The sequence below is a fragment of the Musca vetustissima genome, unplaced genomic scaffold, assembly GCF_032173495.1.
Source record: "Musca vetustissima isolate MV318-11 ecotype Yass unplaced genomic scaffold, APGP_CSIRO_Mvet_v1 utg47068, whole genome shotgun sequence".
NCBI lineage: Eukaryota > Metazoa > Arthropoda > Insecta > Diptera > Muscidae > Musca > Musca vetustissima.
Window position 1 is genome coordinate 22,462 of NW_026875596.1, and position 15,641 is coordinate 38,102.

At 36.3% G+C, this 15,641-nt stretch overlaps 4 protein-coding genes across 4 annotated transcripts; 1 reads left to right on the forward strand and 3 right to left on the reverse strand.

Annotated features, from left to right (window-relative positions):
* Window positions 1–4,316: 4,316 nt before the first annotated feature.
* On the reverse strand, window positions 4,317–6,057 carry LOC133338105 (differentially expressed in FDCP 8 homolog). Its single transcript, XM_061546291.1, is given in 2 exon segments — window positions 4,317–5,077; window positions 5,286–6,057. Coding segments are annotated over 2 exon segments (1,533 nt in total).
* A 1,291-nt stretch (window positions 6,058–7,348) lies between these two features.
* On the reverse strand, window positions 7,349–9,719 carry LOC133338104 (eukaryotic translation initiation factor 3 subunit L). The gene is made up of 4 exons (XM_061546289.1): window positions 9,593–9,719; window positions 8,961–9,436; window positions 7,643–8,615; window positions 7,349–7,578 (listed from the first exon to the last, which is right to left on the reverse strand). Exons 1-4 carry the CDS (start codon window positions 9,620–9,622, stop codon window positions 7,444–7,446), a joined length of 1,614 nt encoding a protein of 537 aa, XP_061402273.1. The 5' UTR covers window positions 9,623–9,719; the 3' UTR covers window positions 7,349–7,443.
* A 1,217-nt stretch (window positions 9,720–10,936) lies between these two features.
* LOC133338106 (autophagy protein 12-like) lies at window positions 10,937–12,335 on the forward strand. The gene is made up of 3 exons (XM_061546292.1): window positions 10,937–10,994; window positions 11,990–12,138; window positions 12,210–12,335. Exons 1-3 carry the CDS (start codon window positions 10,937–10,939, stop codon window positions 12,330–12,332), a joined length of 330 nt encoding a protein of 109 aa, XP_061402276.1. The 3' UTR covers window positions 12,333–12,335.
* Window positions 12,336–12,690: 355 nt separating this feature from the next.
* On the reverse strand, window positions 12,691–15,048 carry LOC133338107 (NADH dehydrogenase [ubiquinone] 1 beta subcomplex subunit 5, mitochondrial-like). Its single transcript, XM_061546293.1, has 4 exons — window positions 15,001–15,048; window positions 13,997–14,071; window positions 12,920–13,026; window positions 12,691–12,859 (listed from the first exon to the last, which is right to left on the reverse strand). The coding sequence occupies exons 1-4, from the start codon at window positions 15,046–15,048 to the stop codon at window positions 12,718–12,720; spliced, it is 372 nt and encodes a 123-aa protein (XP_061402277.1). The 3' UTR covers window positions 12,691–12,717.
* Between the last annotated feature and the right edge of the window lie 593 nt (window positions 15,049–15,641).

Genomic DNA, 15,641 nt, shown 5'->3' on the forward strand with positions numbered 1-15,641 from the left:
TACAAGGTCGGATTGTAATATAAAATACTAAATAAAATCCTTATTTAACTTGGCTTAACAAAAGTTCGGGCTGCTACTAATTATTTGTTGGCATGAATTGTTAGCATCTTGTCACTCAAAAGGTATTGTACTGTACTTTGCATATCCCAAGCCATGAACTAATATTTTTCTGTATAAACTTTCCACAAAGGTAATTCATGTGCGACCTCTAAATTTAGATTAGATTATAAGATTATGTTTCAAATGGTCTGATAAATAAGTAAAATCTTCAAATTGACTGAAAATTTGTTTAAAAGCTATATTTTAAAACCAATTCTCCCATATCTCCGCATCGAATAACGTGTTTACCACGTAATTGCAAATTTTATGCAAAATATAGTATGATTACTATGTTCTGAATCCATCGTGTCCTTCATATTTGACCATCAATAACTTATTTAATTGTATACATAATATATTGGACCATTCGCTTCTAACCATTTCATGGATATACCGTATCCATATACCTTAAATATGGCTCCAGAGGTGAGCTGAATTGGCAGTAGATGCTACCCAACAACATCTTCCCTCCCGCCCCTTCAACGGACGCACACACCCCCTCAGGTTGGCTACTTCAAACAGTACATTCGACGTCACTGTCCACAACTATTATGGCAGAGCCACATCCCTCGTCCTTAAAGGCTCGCATCCCCCGGCAGTCCACGCACACAACCATCCCTACAGTAAGGTTCTTGCACTAACGCAAACATAGCGCCCATCCTCAGGATAGCTTGGCCGAACTCATGCATCACGCTCGCAGACCGCTGGCAATTGTATTGCAAAATCTTCATTTAATGGCGTGCGTTAGCCCTCGCAGCCAGCTTAGCATAACCAGGACATGCCATTGACAGCATCAAATGATCAGCTGGTAGTCCCTTAAACGCGCAATTCCTACAATGAGCTGGGTTGACACACTCAGCAGATAAGTGGCCCGTTCCACCACAGTGTCTGCACACATCAGCGCTCATCCGGCAATCCCTAACGCGGTGATCCACACCGAGGCACCTGAAGCAGACGGGGACTGGATCCTGCCTACGGACAACAAAACGGAACCAACGGATGTAAACGCAGCTCGCACAAAACTGTTCAGCAACACGCTCCGTACACTCCCACACCACATTGATCCGAGTGTCCCCGCTCACTGGAGGCTTCCACGGACCACTCGCCAACCTCACGCTCTCCACCGACATACTATCATTGAAGTTCATGTCGTACATCTCTTCCATAAACTCGTCGGGAGACATCTCCGCATGCACACGCTGGACTACCAGCCTCGGGCCAAGCTTATCCCTCACCGTCACCTACAAACCAACATCCGAAAACTTCTTATTTGCACGATCTCTCCCTCTCCGCCACAGATGGAGTGCGAATGACCGCACCGCCACACTTCGTGGGCTTGACATCATGGACACTCACCTTAAGCGCCGGGCCCACCTCCTCCGCCACCTACTTCACAACCTCAGAGGCTGAGTCACCACCCTTGTCCCTCACCACCACCGACCAGGTCTCATGCACTGCAACCATCGGCCTGGCAGCAACAGGGCCCAGAGGGCGCCGACTGCAACACAGGGGGCCTAACCCCCGGACGAAAACCACCGGCCATCATTGCCTCGAACGCCTCAAGCTTGCCCCTCAACCTCTCGTTCTCCACGACCGCTCTCATCAATATTTGCTCATACTGGCTGGAGAGGGAGATAATTTCACGTGTCGTCGCCGGAGAACAACTCGCCTCGCTCACCACATCTAAGAGAGAGTCCGTAACTCTCTTAATTCTCTCCCTCTCAGTGGTAAATTGTGAATTGTGTTGGAAAACATTAACACAGGTAGGAACCGCCACGGAGACAATATTTATTTTTACCTGTTATATGCCAGCAGATCCGCTCCTAAGAACCTTTTGTACCGCTCAAAATTAAAAATCACACGAGAGCGACTCTCCCTCTCAGACACCTCAGGCCTCTCACAGCCAGAAGGTTGCTCTACACTCTCCTCAACTGGAGCCGCCGACTCACTCGACCTCAGCAGCACATTGCCCGAAACCACCACCTTCTTTCTCACAACCACTGGCGCCTTCTTCGCCGACGACTTCTTCACAGGCGACTTCTTCGTCGGAGAGCCCAACTTCACCTTCTCACTGTCGGACTCTACACCATCCGAGCTCGCCTCACTCTCAGTATGCCTCAACCGCCCAGCAGCCGGAGGAGGCATCAGTGACGCAGAGGAACCGCTGCATGCGGTCATGTCACCGTCAGACGTCTCGGAATCCCCCACATCACTTGGGGGATGATCCCCACCCTTCCTTCTTCTTACCACTTTAGGTGGCATCACACCCAAATGCACAAAATAAAATAAACCACTTACCTTGGAAAGCGCCTCAACAAATACCTTGTATGGAAAGGGAGTCCCCTGGACAAGGAATCCCACGACTAATCAAAACAAGAACCGAAACCGAAAGCCAAATGAAATGCACAACCGTCAACAAGATCACTGTCCACTACCCAGAAAGGAGCACTAGTGTACTAATTGCTGAGATACCGGAGCACCCCAACAACAATTGTTTAAGACTGACAGAGTCAGAAAATTGAAAATTTGTACTAGAACGAGACAACAAATGTTGTATTTGTTCACATTTAAAATTCACTATATTTTCGCTGGGCTACTTAAAAAACCCGTCTTGTTCGCTCAAATGCTAAACTCCGGACGGACATTAGTAAAATGACTCCAAACAGTCTGAAAGGAATTGGTCCAATGAGGCAGATTTTTGCCATAGCGAAGTGTATATACCCTCATTAGCCATACATTGTAATAATGGTTTGTACAGTCCATGATTTCAGAACGGGGTGAAGTTCTTCAGCACAAATCAATAGACAATGTTTGCGCTATTCATATACAAAATAAATAATATTCATCTTAAAAACAAATTCACCATATTTTGCTTTAATCTACAGTTATTGTGAATGGATTTTTTATCTCAATCACAATATCTCGAGATAGGTTTAAGAACATGATGAGTTTTCATCACTTTAACAAAATGGGAAAAATGAATAAGGATTTTTTTGTTTTATTTTTTACAAAAGGACTTCAATCGGAAATTTTAGCTATTGTGAATTAGCGCTGTTACGGATAAAGAATTTCGACAAAAGGAATTTTCGTTAAAACAATAATGGGGATTTTTTAATCTATTAAGATTTGTGACTGTAATAACTTCGAATGGGATAAATGTTAATCGAAAATGTAAGAAAATTGTTCCTGCTGTATATCAATATCCTTGATGTATTAAATTTCACACTCGAAAATAATTTCGTCTTATCTAATTTCCTCTTATGTAGGTGGCATTCGTATTCGATATTAAAATATTCTGCAATTGAAAATGTAATTGAAAAGAAAAAAAGCTACACTTGAATCGGTGGCATAACTGACTGTTCGTAATCGGAAAAACCAAACAAATTAGCTGGATCCAGTTCTAATGAACACGACATCTCGGGATATGGGCATTCAGATGGGATTCGATTGAAATCTGTTGTATATCAATGATGCAAAAAGTTCAATTCGTGTCTCTCGGCCCCAATTTCACTATAGACTAAAGACTCTCTGTTGCATTGCTTTAGACCGAACACCAGTCTCTTCTTTTCCTGTTTACAGCTCTTCTACGTAAGTTCTGAGAATGCTTTTATATAGAAGTTAGAAGGCTACTAAAGGTCTTCCATAGACCTGAAACTTGCTGAATCTGCTATAGACACAAGACCTATGTTTACATCTTCAAAGAACAATTGGAAATCTATTGAAGACCTGCTACATATCACCTATAGGCATCTGACATGTGATCTGATGATGTTCTTTTATAGGCAGACAACATGCTACAACTCTTCTATTCGTAAACTACCTGATATCGTTGATCTATAGACAGAAGACCTTCTGCTGTTCTATAGACAGATGACCTATTACAGTTATTTATTATGCAGCAGTTTTGATGCTGTTTTTATAGACAGAGTATATGCCGCAGAATAAGGACAGGAGACCTGCCTCAGCTTTTCTGCAACCACATCATCTCACGTTCCTTTTGTATAGTTGGAAGACTTGTGGCATGGAGTTGTTAAGTAGTGAAGATAAACAACTTAACGGATAAAATATATACATTATTTTATTATTATTAGTTTAAAAGTAAAAATTATTATTACACGTTAAAGCTTACAAACATACACTATAAAAAACAATAACCTTAATTTACCATAAAGGACATGTATTATATATAAAAACATATCGTATATTCTCTATACAAATTATATATCGTCCACTCCCGTTTTACTTGGATTATTTTCCATACTCTTTTCCCTTTGTAATCGTCTTTCTTGAACACGAACACATTTTGGGCAAATCATATTTTTACGAGTCATACACACACGATGATAAATAGAATTGCAAATGTCACATATAATACAGCCATCGTCAAAGGGAAAAATGACCTCATCATTGCTACAGATTTCACAGATATATGCCTTGGCCATACACATGGAACAGCTTCTGATATGCTTATCGAAACAGTTGAAGACTTTGTGTAGATAATCGACTAATATGCCATTTTCAGTTTGTTCCAAATCATTAACGGAATACAATTCATTCGATTGTATTAGATAGCGGCGATGTCCTACGGAAATAAAAGGAATACAATATTAATTTGGTAACATGTGCGAAATAAATGCTTTGAAATTACCAATTTGAGTATCCAATATCTTATCATCCATTGCCTGTCGGCATTCAGACAAATATTTACGCATGTACACAAGATTTTGACGTAGTTTCTTTAGCGAGGCCAATTTCTCAAGGAAGACAAATAATTTTGGATTGGCTTCTTCTAGGCGAATTAATGGCTTATCCAGAAATAGCTGGATTTCTTGCAGGGCCGAACGCGAAACTTTACGTGGCAAAAAATCCCAATTGTGTACAACACGAGCTGGAATAATACTCTGATCATTCCAATGGCACGATGGACAAAAATACAGGCCAGTATAATCACATAATCTCGGTTCAATCCAGGAGTTTTCTGTAATATGAAATAGAGTAGTTATTTACTTGGAGAAATATTCGATTCTAAATACCAGCAGATTTGGATTTTCTTCCAAAACATTGTATGCTTGTATGCAAAGCTTATATCATTGACGACACGTAAAGGAACATAAAAGAAACAAAAAACAAATTACCACAACCACTAGTAGTACACATGCAACTGTCTATCCATACTGAATACTTACTACAATTAAGCAACGTTTGACACTCCATACATTTGTATTGCTGGGCAGCAAGACCAATTTCGGGACAAATTTCCAATATGGGATATTGACGTTCGGAAGCTATTACGTGGGCACACACTCTTGTTACTTTGTCCACACACTTTTGGTGGGCCATATAACGACAATCCGTACAAACATAGGACGCCTGGACAACACTCCAAATAATGCCAGTACAATAATCACAATAATTTCGCTGGGTGGGTAATGGCAAACTTTTACCAATGCCTCGTTGACGTGCGATAAAATGATGACCCACTACTGTTTTTACAGATGGTCCCACCTCCAGTTTATCACTTTGAGCCTCCTGTAGTTCTTCCAAGGAGTACCTCAAATCCACTAAATGTCTAACCAGCCATCTACGTTCTTCGCTATTCTCCTCAGAAAGCAATACCAAATCTTTACAATGGTTAATGGCTTCCTGCAAATCTTGGACACTGGCCTCTGAGTTAAATATCAAACGCCATTGCTCCTTGACCAAAGATGCTGGTATGGGTAAGGATTTTTCACTTACTAATATGGCACCAGATCCCGAATCAATTTCATTAAAGCTATGCAAGGACTCCGTTGTTGGAGTAGAGGACGCACTGACACGATCTTCAACGCCAGACAAAGAATCGTTTTGACCTTGACTATTTCTAGCTGCTATGCCAAGTGTGTAGTAGCTTGATGCGGCCGTTGCCAAATTTTGCATTGCACCCGGAATGCTGGCCAGGCTATCACGTAAAGAATTCATGTCTTTCGCATTCCAACGTCTTGTCTTTGTCCTAAAGTATTTTGTCCTGAACTTGGTAATTTGATTATGTTTTGGTGGGATATGAAGGTGTTTGCGTTATTGTCTATTATACTGGAAGTGCTGTCAACTAACTATAAATTGAAAATCTCAATTAAAATGTGGTCATTCGAAAACAAGATTTCAACAAAAATGTAAAAAAAAAACTTTATGAACAAATGCAAAAAAGGAGACAAACATTTTTTTCTAACGAAGAAATAAATTAAAAATTAATAATACATTTAAAAAACCTTCATTACATGCCTTTTTCTATAAAAAAAAACGTGAAATAAAATTATAGCTTGTAAAGTTGGCTTCACTGCCACATAAAAAACAAAAACAAGCATAGCAAACAAAAACCATATGATTTATGTGCCATGTAGTAAAACAGAGTAGCAGTAAATAATATTTTGACGGCGGCAGCACACAGAGAACTTTTAAATGACATTTACACAGAACAATTTATTTTCTTCTCGCAATTTTTTGTAAAGTACGAAGTGAAATGTTTGACAGAAACAACGCTATTGGCATAAAAAATAACTTTTCCATGTATGAAATCAATTTCTAAGTTTAATAAAATTTTGACGGCGACAGAAAACAGAGGACCTTTAAATTACGGTACGAAAATTATTTATTTAGGGTTTTTTAAGATTCTATGTTAAGATAAATTGTTATGTTTAAGATTTTCGTGTACCGATCTTGACCCTGTGGCTAGGTTCCTATTTATGAAAATAAATTGAAATTTAAATATTTTACAACAACTAATTGCTTTAATCATTTTATTCGTAATTTTGAAGTACCATCGTTGTCAAAAATGGTAATGGTACTTTCTCATTCATGTCTACATTTATACACTGTAAAAAAAACTCCCCTCAGCTCTAAAAAGACTACCTTTAACTCGTCTAAAAAGAATCCCTTCAGGTCGTTTATAAAGAATCCATTCAGTTCGGCTATAAATCCCGTACATCGTCCATAGAAATGCCTTTCAATTCGACTATAAAGACTCGTCTACATCAAACATCCTTCAGCTCGTCTACAACGACATCCATCTATAACGACTCCCTTCTTCAGCTTGACGATAAAGACTTCATTTAGCTCGTTTATAACTTCTTCAGCTTACCATTCAGTTCGGCTTTAAAAACTATATACTTATATTGTTCTTTATAACAATAACATAGAAAACAAACTAAATTTATTGGTGACCTTTTCTCGGCATATTGAAATGCCCTCGTTTTTTATTACTTGTATACTTGATGGAAAATCCATGAAAAAGTCATCGTTTACACACTATAATGCTAATAAAAATAATGGGTTGCGTTCTTTATGTGTATCAATATATAAAGTATAAATTTAAATATTAATCATTTTCAATTTGCGATTCAATTCATTGAATTTGAGGATTTTTCGCACAAAGAAATCACCATAACGATGGGAAACTTTAGTGTCGGCAATGTGAATCATGTCGTCATCAATGTAGAAATCCAACTGAAACAACAAAGACACACATTAATCATATATTACAATAATAAAAATATATTATTTGTATTACCTCTGAACCAGATTTAAATGTGCCTTCCAAACCACTGGAACCCTTCGACCATACCAAGTTGCGCATTTTATGCTTGAAACACAAAAGACGAATCAACAATTTCGATACATCATCTTCACTGGCTTGGGGATCAATGAACGAAGCCAATTTAGCCAATGGCAAGGTGGTGTACAATTTCAAATATGAGCGTGTGGTTGGCAGATCAGCTTGTTGCCTCACTTCATCCATGAATACCATTAATTGATGTTCCATGGGATCCTTGACATAATCTTCAACGGGAGCATCAGCAGCAGGTGGGCATGGGCTAACGAAACGTGGACAGGCGAAAAGGAAGAACGATTTAAACACATCCAAGTCACCGCATTGCATTTTGAACATGGCATCGTGGTAGTTCTTTTCACGCAACACCTGCTGAATGGATTCATCGATGCATTGTGGATGCAAAACCAAACAGATAGCCAACAAATGATACATCTGTTCGGCTTGCTTGTTAATTTGATCGTTCTGGTATGAACGTGTACTGTACAATTGCTTGGTACGTTGGATGTACAATAGAATGTCGGAGAATGTGCGAATAGCATCGGCATAACGACGCATCATCATGTAGGCGAAACCAACGTAGTAGGATGTGGATATCTGGCATGCAGGGATGTGGGAATATTGGGATTTCTTGTGAATTTCAATTGGCTCCAAGACCTTGATGGCTTGATAGTAGTCACCCAAAAGCGAATGGACACGCAACAAACCAACCAATGAGAAATAGCCCAACATTTTGTAGAAGGACAATTCGCCAAATTCACCGGCGACAGCCTGGGGATCATTGCCCTGAGAGATGGCTTCCAATTGCTTCTTAATATTGGAGATATCTACCAAGGAGTGTAGGACATTGAGGATGCACAAAATACTCCAAACGTTGCTGTGGTTAACGCACAATTCATGGATTTCCTCCTGGGTTTTGTCGGTAAGACGAGCTCTGGAAATGAATAGATGTTTATAATATGATAAAGTTTTATAGTATGCTAGAATATTTTAACTATATTGAAAAAGTAATTTTTCAAATTTGCGCATTTTAAAAATCCTCGTATTTGATAGTTATTTAAAAACTATTTACTTAAAAGATTCCTCTCTGATAGTCATTGAAATAATGCTAGGAATCGACACATATATCATAATAGTCCTAAAAATAGGTACAAGTCTAGAATGCATGCCTTCTCTGGTTTTGTTTGCGATTTAAATTTTTGTTGTGTGGAAATTTCGGTTTCTAACGCAATATTCATTTAGGTCTACTTATCATAGCACATAACACAACAACACTCACCTGTATTGAGCGAAATTTTGGAATTGATAAACGAACTCATCAACCAATTCCCACAACCAAATGTCGGGCAATTCCAATAAAACCGGACTTTGCGAAGAAATAATCAAATTGAAGAAATCACAATAGTTGAAGAACGAATTGATGCGTTGCTCCAATGTTGGTCCGCCTGGAATGCGAGCATGGATGTGACGATAGTACAACTCCTTGTACAAAATCAAGAACATGTTGTCATTGTCTACCAAAGTGGCAACTTGTTCCTCATCGGGCCAAGCTGATTTATCGAAATGATGATCGCTGATTTGTGGGAAGGTGTTCTCGTACATATTCTGAATGTCGAACATGTTACCATCTTTAATGGCCTGACAAAAGTTCAGCAGGAAATATTTCACATTGTCCGGCATGCGATAGTAGCTATTGCGTTCATAGGCCATATCCAATTGTGGATCACCAGTATGGGCGTACTCATCGTAGTATTCCTAAAATATACACACACAGAAAGCAGAAAAGAAAATGCACACAACATTAGTGTCAAATGTTAGGTTATGTTTACGGCAAAAATACATTTTTGCAACTGTAAATATTTCGTTGTTCTTCGTCTCCAAATCACAAATCTTCACCAAATTGGAACTTACCACATTGCCATAATCCTCTCCCGTATACATTTTGATGTTATCAAATATTTTCTAATGCAAAATTACAGAAATTCCACGCAAAATGACAGTAACACGCCAACAATGATTTCTGGCAGAAATCACAAAAGAAGGGAGCAAAGCAAAATTTGATGACATCTTAGGGCTGGCAAACAATCGATGGAAAGTTTTGTATTTAATATCGATTATTATGGAGGGCTATCGATAAATATTGTGTTTTTAGATATGTTTACATCGAACAGTTTTTATGCCTTCCACAATGGTTTGGGGCATTGTAAAAAATTCCTAGATTCTTGTAGTACAGGAACAGACCTTATATAATGTATGGTATCTTTGTCAAGAAATAAATAATACGCCTTTTTCTAACAAGTCGTTTTTTTTTCATTTGACATATTTTTAACTTTTTACTAAAAACATAAAAAATGTGTGAGAATTGTGTATATTGGAGAAGGGGAACAGACCAATATTTTTTTATATATTTCAAAACATCACAAACACAGTTCTGCGATTTTTTATAAAATATTCTTGCAGGTTCTGAACAAAGTCACATCCATGAATACGAAATACACTCAATTTAAGTTACGCATTTATGTTTGAAAAACAATTTCGATACATCGTCTTCACTTTCTTGGGGATCAATTTCAAATATGGTTAGCAGATCAGCTAGTTGTCTCACTTCATCCATGAATACCATTAATTGATATTCCATGGGATGCTTGAAGTAATCTTCAACGGGAGCAAATGCAGCAGCCCATACTAACAAAACGTGGGCAGGCGAAAAGAAAAAACGATTTAAACACATCCAAGTCACCGCATTGCATTTTTTGGCATCGTGGTAGATCTTTTCACGCAACACCTGCTGAATGGATTCATCAATGCATTGTGGATGCAAAACCAAACAGATGGCCAACAAATGATACATCTGTTCGGCTTGCTTTTTAATTTGATTGTTTTGATATGAACGAGTACTGTACAATTTGCGATTTAAAATGTCAATTCCATAGCGAGTACGTCACCTACATTCAGTGGACTTTATTTGACATACATATTTTCAATTGTTTGGACGCCTATTCAAATGTCCCGTCTCTTATAAACACTGTTTAACATATACAACTAAAATAACTGCCTAATCTTAGATATGGCTACTCCTTATATGCCAACGGCATTATCGGCACTTGTGTAAACAAAATACAGCTGTTTCAAATGTTATTTCTTTGGGGTTTGCTTCAGTCGACGTAAACGTCAGCGCCTATATACGGACTTTGCTATATACTTCTTGATAAATAGAGTCAATAAATAAAAAAAAATTACCTAAAAAAAGGAATAATGGCAGACAATGAAACGGAAACAGCAGCACCTCCTTCCACGGATAAGGATAATAAAAGTAAATATAAATTAATTAATAAAAATTAGCAATTAAGCAGTTCCCACGAACTAGTGGAAATATACGCAAATTCTAAGGACTCATCGATACAAAAACTACCCTAAATTTTTAACAATCAAACTTTTTGAAATCAAAAACAAATTGGTGTTTCTAATCTTGCAAAGGATTTTAGTCACTCTCCCGTTTTTAGTTCCATCTAATAGTAAAACTCCAATTTATCGTAAAGATCCATGAAGTAAACCCCTTACAAAATTTAACACAAAACACCTTAAAAATGATAACAAAACTGGAGCCTTGAAGTGGATGCACCACCATAAAGAATGAAAAGGGATGGGAGGTCCCCGAACTGTCATGAGTAATTCATTTTGTGAGACGATCTGAAATATTTTGGAATAACAAAATACATTGATATCGTAGTAGAAATATATGACTTAACATAAGTGTGTCTATAGCCAAAGTTGTGCTATATTCAACATTTTTTTTATATGTTTTTCTAAAAAATATCAAATTGCACTCGATTAGGTTAAACAACGTATCCAGAATCTTCCAAATACTGAAAATAAAAGCTGAAACGAAAAGCTGTACTTGACCTTTGCCGACAAAAATATTTCTCAACTGCTAAAGCTAAATTACATCCCATGCTGTTGTAAAATGTGCATAAATAGTCCTATCGATTCACTCCTTCTAGCACAAATGATCAACAATTTGAAAAACATACTGTTGGTCTAAACTTTTCGCACCTTAATGCATTTCCCCAATTTTCACACAATGGGCCTAGGTGACAGTCGTTAGCCGACTGAGACTCGTTCCGCAGACCTCACTGTCGTGTATATATATGACGGCCGCACCGACTAACTCCTTCATGTTGTCAATAAAATCGGGTCCCCCTATTATATATCATGCAATGTCCAATAGATATTTTCCCCCTATAGTTGTTTTCCAACACTGACGTTTCATTTTTTTCTTTTCAATTTTAAACAATATTTATTTACAATATTTAATTGCAGTTTGCATTTTACTAAACGCCACTGGTAATGTACCAATCATTAAGAAACGTTCATGGACAGTGGATCCATACAAAACTGTTAGTTGGATTCAGAAGTTTATACATAAATATCTAAAACTAGATCCTTCGGAACAAATCGTAAGTTAACTTAAAAATATAAATAAAAAATCAATAATAAATATCTTATTTTGTCGTTTATTTCCTTGCAGTTTCTTTATGTTAATCAAACATTTGCTCCCGCGCCAGATCAAATAATAAAAAATCTATATGACTGTCACGGCACAAATGGCAAACTAGTTTTATACTACTGCAAAAATCAGGCTTGGGGTTAATTACTGGATTTATATTTGCAATTCGGCATTCGTTTGAGTATCATTGACTCAGACAGTAGTCATGTTGACTAGAAAGTCATATTTTTTATATATACATACCTATATAATTTTTATTTATTTAAGATAATTTTATGTGATTGAAGGCATACAAACATAATAAAGATTTGAAAATGAATATCGATTTCTTTCCCTTGTTATATTCATATTCTGATTAATTGAAAATACTTTGTTTTACAAATCACTTTTCCAGTAGATCTTTTTTATTTTTCAAATAAAATATTTATCGCATTTTGTTATTTAACTAATTAAGATATCAACATTTATTCTGAATTGTGTTTGTTGTTGTTGTTCTTAACACAACATCAATCTAATGGCATTGGTAGCTTTAATTTTCACCACGAATTTCAGCCAATGCATCAGCAGATTCCTTGGAAATTCTGTGGTACTTAGCGATAGCTGGTCTGTAGTAATATGCTTGATAATCGTTACGTTCCGACATTTTAGCACGAATCTTCTCTTCCAATTCTCTGCAATAGGGAAAAAACAAATTTAATTTATATTCTATAGTCAGAAATGTAAGTATTTACCTGATTTTAGCCTTTTCATCTTCCTCATAGAGGTAATGTAAGGATTTTTCATATTCTTGTTGTGGATTGGTCAAGAAGTAACGAGAGATGAAACGGGAAATTGGATGCTGAAAGGAGATACGTGTAAAATTATAAAAAAATAATTTAAATTAATAATAAAAAAACATTATTCCAAAAATATATTTAGGAAGCGTTATTTTGGCTTTGATCCATAATCAATATAATCAATTTTCTGCAATGACTAAACCCATTTATAGGTCCCGGTCCAATTAAGCTTGATATAATCTTTATAATATACATTGATTGGCATTTCAGCAAAATCTGTGCCTAAACCGTCAATAAAATCTGACATATATTTAAAAAAAAAATCTTAAAATTCTTAGAAAACACTCAACTTACTTTTCTAAGTGAATTAAAATGGGTTATGTATAGGCAGTTCTATGTAAAAGTGGGTCAATTATGTATCCTATATACTCCAGAAAAAACTTTAAACGCTTTGGATCAAATTTGATACTCCAATCACTTCATTAATAAGTTTTCAGAATGTTAACACAGAAAGGTTGAACCGTGAAGCCTAACTAGGAGTCTATTCATATTCTCAATCAATTTCATCGGAGATTTTTAAATTTTCGTTCTTGTTGAGGTGTGTGCCAGAAACAGAAAGAGTTGACAGATAAGCTACAACTTTGGATACTTATTAGACTTGTTATAAACGATAGTAACAAATATTTTTCAATACTAGCAGAATACAAATCTGCCAATATCTATGATACGAGATCACAAGTACAAATATTATTTATACCTATCTAATATTTAATATTTCTGTAGATGGTAGGCCAGCAGACAGGCCTACATGGACCGAATCCTACATTCGGATTATAAAATCGGATTCCATCAGATTATAAAATATTTTTCCATAGTCTTTCCAACTACAAAGACAGGAGAGTTTTTAGAATTATTTACTTCAAGCCATCTCAAGCATGTTAATATGTTAATAAACACCTGTTTCCAAAAAACAATAACAAAACTATAACTGTTATACCTCAAATGTTAATGTCCTACTATTCTTGTAGTTACTTTGTGATATTCCCAATGTTTTGGTTCATAGCCTTCGGGGATTTCTTGCAATTGAGCGCCTATATACGGACTTTGCTATATACTTCTTGATAAATAGAGTCAATAAATAAAAAAAATTACCTAAAAAGGAATAATGGCAGACAATGAAACGGAAACAGCAGCACCTCCTTCCACGGATAAGGATAATAAAAGTAAATATAAATTAATTAATAAAAATTAACAATTAAGCAATCCCCACGAAATAATGGAAATATACGCAAATACTGGGGACTCATCGATACAAAAACTACCCTAACTTTTTAACAATCAAACTTTTTGAAATCAAAAACAAATTGGTGTTTCTAATCTTGCAAAGGATTTTAGTCACTCTCCCGTTTTTAGTTCCATCTAATAGTAAAACTCCAATTTATCGTAAAGATCCATGAAGTAAACCCCTTACAAAATTTAACACAAAACACCTTAAAAATGATAACAAAACTAGAGCCTTGAAGTGGATGCACCACCATAAAGAATGAAAGGGATGGGAGGTCGCCGAACTGTCATGAGTAATTCATTTTGTGAGACGATCTGCAATATTTTGGAATAACAAAATACATTGATATCGTAGTAGAAATATATGACTTAACATAAGTGTGTCAATAGCCAAAGTTGTGCTATATTCAACATTTTTTTATATGCTTTTCTAAAAAATATCAAATTGCACTCGATTAGGTTAAATAACGTATCCAGAATCTTCCAAATACTGAAAATAAAAGCTGAAACGAAAAGCTGTACTTGACCTTTGCCGACAAAAATATTTCTCAATTGCTAAAGCTAAATTACATCCCATGCTGTTGTAAAATGTGGATAAATAGTCCTATCGATTCACTCTTCTAGCACAAATGATCAACAATTTGAAAAACATACTGTTGGTGTAAACTTTTCGCACCTTAATGCATTTCCCCAATTTTCACACAATGGGCTTAGGTGACAGTCGTTAGCCGACTGAGACTCGTTCCGTAGACCTCACTGTCGTGTATATATATGACGGCCGCACCGACTAACTCCTTCATGTTGTCAATAAAATCGGGTCCCCCTATTATATATCATGCAATGTCCAATAGATATTTTCCCCCTATAGTTGTTTTCCAACACTGACGTTTCATTTTTTTCTTTTCAATTTTAAACAATATTTATTTACAATATTTAATTGCAGTTTGCATTTTACTAAACGCCACTGGTAATGTACCAATCATTAAGAAACGTTCATGGACAGTGGATCCATACAAAACTGTTAGTTGGATTCAGAAGTTTATACATAAATATCTAAAACTAGATCCTTCGGAACAAATCGTAAGTTAACTTAAAAATATAAATAAAAAATCAATAATAAATATCTTATTTTGTCGTTTATTTCCTTGCAGTTTCTTTATGTTAATCAAACATTTGCTCCCGCGCCAGATCAAATAATAAAAAATCTATATGACTGTCACGGCACAAATGGCAAACTAGTTTTATACTACTGTAAAAATCAGGCTTGGGGTTAATTACTGGATTTATATTTGCAATTCGGCGTTCGTTTGAGTATCATTGACTCAGACAGTAGTCATGTTGACTAGAAAGTCATATTTTTATATATACATACCTATATAATTTTTATTTATTT

Bases quoted from the DNA above. Each gene is read 5' to 3' on its own strand.
- LOC133338104 (XM_061546289.1), bottom strand. From the start codon at position 9,622: ATGTATACGGGAGAGGATTATGGCAATGTG. The intron at 9,437-9,592 runs GTAAGTTCCAAT...TGTATATTTTAG, and splicing joins GAGAGGATTATGGCAATGTG to GAATACTACGATGAGTACGC. The intron at 7,579-7,642 runs GTAATACAAATA...TTGTTGTTTCAG, and splicing joins CATTTAAATCTGGTTCAGAG to TTGGATTTCTACATTGATGA.
- LOC133338106 (XM_061546292.1), top strand. From the start codon at position 10,937: ATGGCAGACAATGAAACGGAAACAGCAGCACCTCCTTCCACGGATAAG. The intron at 10,995-11,989 runs GTAAATATAAAT...TTTATTTACAAT, and splicing joins CACGGATAAGGATAATAAAA to ATTTAATTGCAGTTTGCATT. The intron at 12,139-12,209 runs GTAAGTTAACTT...ATTTCCTTGCAG, and splicing joins TAGATCCTTCGGAACAAATC to TTTCTTTATGTTAATCAAAC.
- LOC133338107 (XM_061546293.1), bottom strand. From the start codon at position 15,048: ATGAAGGAGTTAGTCGGTGCGGCCGTCATATATATACACGACAGTGAG. The intron at 13,027-13,996 runs GTAACTACAAGA...ATCTCCTTTCAG, and splicing joins AACATTGGGAATATCACAAA to CATCCAATTTCCCGTTTCAT. The intron at 12,860-12,919 runs GTAAATACTTAC...TCCCTATTGCAG, and splicing joins GATGAAAAGGCTAAAATCAG to AGAATTGGAAGAGAAGATTC.